Source organism: Eleginops maclovinus, chromosome 7 (assembly GCF_036324505.1).
Source record: "Eleginops maclovinus isolate JMC-PN-2008 ecotype Puerto Natales chromosome 7, JC_Emac_rtc_rv5, whole genome shotgun sequence".
Classification (NCBI taxonomy): domain Eukaryota; kingdom Metazoa; phylum Chordata; class Actinopteri; order Perciformes; family Eleginopidae; genus Eleginops; species Eleginops maclovinus.
Genome location: NC_086355.1, coordinates 15,234,788 through 15,243,017, shown reverse-complemented (window position 1 = coordinate 15,243,017; position 8,230 = coordinate 15,234,788). Strand labels below are relative to the sequence as shown.

The following is an 8,230-nucleotide window of genomic DNA, read 5'->3' as shown; positions in this document are numbered from 1 at the left end:
CACAGACACACACCCAGGGCAGTGCTCCTGTCTTTTCTTTCCTCTCCTCTGTGACTTTTCAACAGGAGGTTTGCGTGTTCATGTTTATGCATTAAGGTGCAGCGCCAACAGGAGTGTGTGTGTGTTCACAGCAGGAGTGTGAAGGGAGTGACTGACTGCAGTCTCCCATTAAGACTTTCTGTCTGTCACAGCATCTGTTGTGTCCGCACACACCTGCTGCTCTGTCTGTCTGTCTGTCTGTCTGTCTGTCTGTCTGTCTGTCTGTCTGTCTGTCTGTCTGTCTGTCTGTCTGTCTGTCTGTCTGTCTTTAATCACAATCAGAGTCTACATTCTGGTTCTTGTCATTACTATGATGACTGTGGTTTGTTCTGTACCGACTGTCTGACTGTGGAACGTCCTTCACCTGACTTTATTTTAATTTGACATTTACCATGCATTTCAACCGCATGTTTTGTTGGAATAATTAACTTCAAGGTCACTGCAAGTCTAACGAAAGTATATCAATGCCTCTGAAGCATAACGTTCTTTTGTTTTAATGCAAGAACCATCTGCTTCATGTTTCTATTTGTCAAATACAATCAATTATTTTTTTCACGTAATTTACATCAGAAGAAGGGCTCGACAATATTCTAACCTTCGAAAGGGGGGGCCAGCTTGCAAAAGGTTGGGAACCCCTGCTTTATGGTATATCCTACCCCATTCTAACCGATTTAAGGGCCCTTTTCCGATATTAGGGATGAATAACATTGATAAGCTGTGGTTCAGGAGCACTATATGACCTATCATATGCCATTCTATTTAATTTTGGGGGGGGCTTTAACGTATGAGGGATGAATTAATTACACAACCCGTGGCATATGATTGAGGGGCCCTATTGAGATATATTACATAATGTAACCAATGTTATGGCTTCAGGGCCCCTTTAATTGTATTATGTTGTAGAGACAATATTTAAATTGTAGCGCGGAGGCTTGGGCTTCAGGGCCCCTGGGCCTGGGTCCGGTAGGCCCGTGCAGTAATCCATCCTTGTGTACAACTTAATGTATATCTAACATAGGTAAAATGAACGTAGAGAATTTGAATGAAAAGGACGTTAACTTGCAACAAATGTAACAGAGTGTAACACACACCATTCCCTTTACCGAGGCTGCTCGGTTTTCTCATGGTCTCGTACAGTGTGCTGTGTTTGGTTTTGCTCCTCCTCACTGCTCTTTGATTTTTCTCTCTGCTAACCCCTGTTTGATGTGAGAGGCCAGTGTGTGTGTGTGTGTGTGTGTGTGTGTGTGTGTGTGTGTGTGTGTGTGTGTGTGTGTGTGTGTGTGTCTGTGTCTGTGTGTCTCTGTGTGTGTGTGTGTGCTTATTAAGCCTTCTGGCTGTTTTTTAAGTTGTTATTTTTTTCATTCTAAAGTTATCACCGGAAACTGAAAGTTAAGACCTGTTTTCGTTTTTGGAGCAGCAGCAGAGATTCACAACTCACAGTTTTAAAACAAGAGTGTCCTGGAAAATCTCAACGTATCGCTGAGGTACACCATGATGTGTGTGTTGGTATGGGAAAAAATAGCAAGTCTTGTAAAAAATACAGACTGATACAGTAGCAGGAGGTCATGTTAGGAGGAATGCACCATGGGGCCTGTACACACACACACACACACACACACACACACACACACACACACACACACACACACACACACACACACACACACACACACACACACACACACACACACACACACACACACACAAACATATACACACAGATCTGGTTGGCTTTGTAGGTTTGCTAAAAATGATATCCTTTGATCCTGTATTCTACCTCCCTGCCTTTCCATCACTCTGTCCCATTCATGCATTCTTCATCTATCTGTCTCACACACTTCATCTCTCATTCTCTCTGTTTAATATTCAGTTTGCTTTGTGAAGCATGCACACTGATAATAGGGCCTCCAAAGCATCAAGCTGACATATTCATATTTTCACATTAAATCCCTACTACCGTGTGTGTGTGTGTGTGTGTGTGTGTGTGTGTGTGTGTGTGTGTGTGTGTGTGTGTGTGTGTGTGTGTGTGTGTGTGTGTGTGTGTGTGTGTGTGTATTCATTTCAAGCCTGAATTTCCACTCGAGTCTACAATGAGTATGAGGAGCCATGCTAGCAACAGGTCTGTGAAGCTAAGCTAAATGCTAGCACCAGCATGTTAACCTTGGCTGGTATGGAGTCTACCATGTTCACCATCAAATGTCTGGTTTCCACCACATGGTAAATCTCAGTTTTTGGTGAGATTCATTTTCTACAGTTCTTTTTCTTTTTACAGTGGATTGTTCCCTGTCAGTGTAGATGGGCTTCTCAGCTGATCATTGTCACGACGCCTGGAGGCGCTGCCTTGAAATAATCTTCAATGCAACACTCCCAAAAATACTTTCATCAGCTTCCATACAGAGGAACGTATTCAATTTATTAAGTAACATATGTTTAGCTGGATGCGAGTGTAGAAAAAAACTGGGTGAATAAACATCTTCACTCAGTATTGCCAAGCAAATTAGTATAATTGCTATTAATGGCGAATATTGGGAATAACGTTAACAAAAGTACTTTAAAAAGCAACATTTGACCTTTTGATGGCCATGCTAGAGGAAAAGTTGGAAGGGCTCTAAAGTAATGAATTTGCTCCTCTGCGTATCATTAATGTCTGTACTAATCAAACTGAAGAGCTATTAAAACATTTCAACAAAGAACAAAAATGAGAACATTAGTGATAGCACTAGAGTCAATCAAAGTCAATAGGATACATTCCCTGGATACAATGAAAGTGCAAACCAAATTCCATCACAATCCCTCCAATGCTTGTTGAGATATTTCTATCTGGACCATCATGCATATTACAATTATATTTGTATTCAAATGTTAAAATGTGCAAACAAATGCATGTGAAATCCATTTAAGTCAGATAACAATACAATCAAATAGTGCCCTTGTGTTGGCTTTCATTTGATTCATTTTCACATAAGATTTTTGTGTAAATTGACTCTCTCTCATTCATTATATATTCACTTCTATTTCTTCGTGTACTTTATTGGCATGAATGTTAATGAACCATATTTCCACCAAGCTGCGACATACATCTGAATACAAATCATGCAAATAAATAATTGGTACATATCTTAAAAAATCTGTTCCACTCATCTGACTCTGTGTGCACTGTGTGTACTAACTTGGTAATAAAGGTTGTTTGTATTCATTCAACTAAATGTAACTCTATTTTTCTCTGTCCAGGCTGCAGTGGAGCGTTAGCCAAGCAGTGCACGTCAGCTTACCCAGAATGCACTGTGACGATCTTCGACCTCCCCAAGGTGGTGTGTACGTCGAGGGAACACTTTGTCACCGAGGCCAACCAGAGGATTACCTTCCACGAAGGTATTGCACCGCAACTGTGTGTAATCCCTTTACTTTCAGAACTATATAGAGCCAGTCCAAGTGCAGTAATTCACACACACACATACACACACACACACACACACACACACACACACACACACACACACACACACACACACACACACACACACACACACACACACACACACACACACACAACATATACAAATGCTTGCTAGCCTATCGCTGAATCAGTGCGTAGTCCCACCTGCTGTGGATACACTTTGGTAGAGGTAAAGATCATCATTGAACTTTCCGGTATGCCTCTTTCTTTTCTCCTTGGCCCCAACGAATATCAGCCACTGTCAGTAATTACCTAGCTAATAAACAAGATAAACAACTACAAGCTAATCACATTTACCATTCTGATATGCAAGTGGGGTGACACAGTTCTAATGGATGGCAAGGATATGTTATCAAAATAAATGTACATTTTTATTTATTTATATTTATTTATACCGGGTAAAAAATAATCCATAAATATGTCTTGAGGTTAAAAACCTTTGACATATGTGACTGCAACAGGCCCCATCTCTTTGAGTTAATTATGTTTGAATATGTAACCCACTAATAGAATCATTGTCTTATTACTGGAAGCCTTCTCAACATAATTAAGTGTCTTAGAAATTCAGTGCATTCAAATAGTGTGTGTGTGTGTGTGTGTGTGTGTGTGTGTGTGTGTGTGTGTGTGTGTGTGTGTGTGTGTGTGTGTGTGTGTGTGTGTGTGTGTGTGTGTGTGTGTGTGTGTGTGTGTGTGTTTATAGGGGACTTCTTCAAAGACCCCCTGCCAGAGGCTGACCTCTACATCCTCGCCAGAATCCTCCACGACTGGACAGACGAACGCTGCATAGCACTACTCACTAGAGTCTACAATGAATGCAAACCAGGTGTGTGTGTGTGTGTGTGTGTGTGTGTGTGTGTGTGTGTGTGTGTGTGTGTGTGTGTGTGTGTGTGTGTGTGTGTGTGTGTGTGTGTGTGTGTGTGTGTGTGTGTGTGTGTGTGTGTGTGTGAGGAGAGAGTGAGTGTGTCTGTCTGTCTGTCTTTTTTCCCCTCAGCGTGAAATGAGATGGCAGATTGTATCCCACAATGCAGCTGATCCCAGAAAAATCTGTCCTTGTGACTTTGATCAAAGACACACACACACACACACACACACACACACACACACACACACACACACACACACACACACACACACACACACACACACACACACACACACACACACACACACACACACAAAAGCAGCAGTAGTTATCAGAAGGCAGAAATCCCTCTTCTGTGTTTTAATAATGGGCAATTGTGTGTCTGTGGTTTTGTGTACAGAGGATAGAGTAAGAAAAACAAAGGAATAAACCAAGCAGGGTGTCCTTGTTGCATTGAGCATAGTGTGAAGTCGTTTCTCTTTCTTTTCCTTTTCAAAGGCTTTAAAATGTTATAAAAAGAAAAGCCAGGTGTTTCTCATTACATTAATGATGTTTCATTAATCCACCATTATTGCAATGTAATGCAGCAACTGAGAACATTAGTTACGCCTGTGTTTGACGGGTCAAAAAGTCAGTTATGAAAAGGGTCTATGGGAAGCCTCATCAGTTTTGTCAAGCAGTGAAATTATCACTCGCTAGCTGAGCTTTGCCTCAACAATCAGTCAGTCAGAGGAACAGACAAAATAAAACAAAAAAGAGGAAAAATACCAAAAGAAAGGAACAATCAAACAAGCTGACGTTTGGGTCGGTCCTGCAGGAGGCGCTGTGTTGCTGGTGGAGGCGTTGCTCCATGAGGATGGCTCTGGCCCGGTGACCGTGCAGCTCTACTCCCTGAACATGCTGGTACAGACAGAGGGAAGAGAGAGGACAGCTGCTCAGTACGCTGCCCTGCTGACTGCTGCCGGCTTCATTGGCACCCAGCACCGCCTCACTGGGAAGATCTACGATGCTGTGCTGGGGCACAAAGAGACATGAGACCCACAGAGGAGCCTGCTGCTGTAGGTTACTATTTCTGGATTTATTTTTAAATGTCAAAAAGTTTCGTAAAATACAAATAAAGGTTTGTAACACTGTATGTAAACTAGCATATTTGGAAAACGACAATAAAATTATCTTAGCCTGTAAACAACAGCTAGGAATATAAGTCTGGCTTTTAGTAGTGGTAAAGTTGGCTGATGACTGACCAGTTAATGCAACTGACACTTTGCTAAGCCCTGCCCCCCACTTGTCAAGCTGTCTAACTACATGGAGCCCAAAGTGTCACTAACAACACTCCCTAAAGATATATGATTTTATTTTTGGAGCAACAGAAAAGCAATCCCAGGGTTGAGGCAGACAGAAGAGTATCAGAGTTGTCCATAGGATATACGTATGTCAAACAGAGGGCGACATGTTCAAGCTAAAACTAAGTGTTCAGTTTCTCTTTAAATGAACACCCTGATACCGGAAACGTGCCATCATTTTTGTACCCAAGCCTAGTAAAGTAAGAGACTAATCTCAGAGCAGTGTGATTCCTCTGTGAATGATTAGCCGCACACTGCAAAGGTCGACCTCTATTAGATGATGTGCAGTGTCTGCTTCCAGTCTCGTTGCTGAGAAGATGAACTTCTTTACATATCTGTTCTCATAACTCAATCCTTAGCCCTGTGTCTGAACCCTTTGCCTTGCTCTGTTCTTAACAGCCCAGTAAAGCTGTCTTTGTGCCATGTTCTCAGTAATGATGGACGCGATTCAGTAAATCTTCTTTACAATGACCCAGCCCATCTTTAACCCCCACCCATCCTCCTCCACATATATATCAGCCTTTTATTAAAGCTCAGCCTTTCAGTGATCCCCACTTCTGATGTTCGAACCGATAAACAGGCTTCCACACCATTACTGTCTGCAGACTGTACCTCCACTGTTCACTTCCCTGTCTCCTTTCTACACTCCCACTCATTCTCACTGCCCTCTCTATCCTCTCCTCTCTTCTTTTCCTCTTAGTAATTGTGAATTAATCAGACTTCAAAGTGCAACAAATTAGAATTGATGTCAAATCTGTGTGGACAGCTTTACAGAGAGTCGGCCTAATGAAGGGAAATGAAGTGCACAGGCTGAAGACAGTTTGACCTGAGTGGAGACAGGGATAGTGCCCAGAGACACGGGGAGAGTTACCAATGTCAGGCTGGGGAAATGACTGCATGTACATCCTGGTGTTGAGGCTTTTAAGAAGTATATATTTTCTTGAGGATAATTGCTATTTCAGTTAAAATAGCAAACATAAAGGTAAAAATAAGTCCTTTGAGATATGAGGTGGAATTTTAATGAATCCAAATCTGCTATCATCCCTATAACCCGATTTAACCTTCCTGAGATAACTAATCCTCCCCTCAGACTAAAACCAGATTAAATAAGGATCAGGGTTTTTTGTGTTTCTTAAGTTTCTAAAGTTTGTGCTTATCTTGTGATTGAAAAGTTTAAAAGTGAATTCTCTGAAGATAAAAGTATCCCAATGCTTTTTATTTTCAAGTGAAAGGGAAACTCTGGAAATCAATGTGTTGACACTTAAAATCAAATCAAAACTTGCATTTAAAAGAAAACATGTAAACCTGTGTTAAGTATTTCAGCAGAATTTTTTTTTTTTACTATTTGAGTAGTACTGCTTTAAAGTTAGGATGTCAGAACAAACGTCACTGATTTCCCCCCTCTGCCGAGGAAAACATCTGCTGTAATTCTCAGAGAGTATCTCTTCAAGTGCTTTCCCCCCTCACTATTCGTCAATGATTTAGACTTGGGTCAATGTTTTCCACTTCAGCAGAGAAAGGTGCATACATTTATCCTCTCTACTTCTCAGTTCCATTTACTACTCAATCTCATGAGGCTATTATTGTGCCGGCCTCAGGTTCAACATGAGAGGGTTTTATGGCTGGCTTCAGAAAGTTAGAGCTTTAAAAATAGGGGACTGTGATTCAGAAGAGGAGAGATCGGTAATCTTAGGACGTTCAGGCACTTCTACAATCTACACTGGATACACAGCTCATGTCCCGCCTGAGAAAACACAGAATCCTAAAATAATACTAAGGGAGGGAAATAGGGAGTGTGTATGATGCATGTCATTTAACCAAAATGTCCCTGGTTTTATTCCAGACAGCAATCTTTGTAGGAAATAAATATAGATAATAATGCAAATTCAGCATTGCATATGTATGTGTATGTTCTTAATCCTCACACATTTATTATATCGTACGGAAGCATCTTCCCCTTTGGTAAAAAGATGAAAAGTTGGCAATGATAAACAGAGGAACTCTCCTGAATACTTCTTAATTACTGCACAGTTAGTAATAAGTATGACTTACGGTTGTGTGTGTGTGATGTGAGTGTTGATGATCATTTGTAAGAACTTGTGTGTGTGTAATTAGCATATTGGAAATGGTGTGTGTTCACCTCTGTGTCTATTGTGTGTGTCTGTGTGTGTGTGCTTTGTGTTACTCTTTAGGGATCCTCTAAATCTGCTCCACAAGTCACGCACCCTCCACCCTCCAGGAAGCCACTTTAAGATAACAACTTCAGGGCATTTCAGGGAACACTCAGTTTGTGCCAAGAGTGTGTGTGTGTGTGTGTGTGTGTGTGTGTGTGTGTGTGTGTGTGTGTGTGTGTGTGTGTGTGTGTGTGTGTGTGTGTGTGTGTGTGTGTGTGTGTGTGTGTGTGTGTGTGTGTGCGTGTGTGCTGTTTTTTTAAGTTGTTATTTTTTTCGTTCTAAAGTTATCACCGGAAACTGAAAGTTAAGACCTGTTTTCGTTTTTGGAGCAGCAGAAGAGATTCACAACTCACAG

The 8,230-nt window shown here is 41.3% G+C and overlaps 1 protein-coding gene across 2 annotated transcripts in view; it reads left to right on the top strand.

The window, feature by feature from the left end:
• The window catches only part of asmt (acetylserotonin O-methyltransferase), a 15,591-nt gene extending 7,566 nt beyond the window's left edge, over window positions 1-8,025 (top strand). Inside the window, exons 6-9 of one of the 2 annotated variants that reach the window (XM_063888172.1) lie at window positions 3,271-3,411; window positions 4,197-4,319; window positions 5,176-5,416; window positions 7,894-7,977. In XM_063888172.1, the coding sequence (XP_063744242.1) occupies window positions 3,271-3,411; window positions 4,197-4,319; window positions 5,176-5,393 (482 nt within the window). In that variant the 3' untranslated portion in view covers window positions 5,394-5,416; window positions 7,894-7,977. Of the gene's footprint in view, window positions 1-3,270; window positions 3,412-4,196; window positions 4,320-5,175 lie in introns of both variants that reach the window. The other variant, XM_063888171.1, reaches the window with a different exon arrangement.
• The last annotated feature ends 205 nt before the right edge of the window (window positions 8,026-8,230 follow it).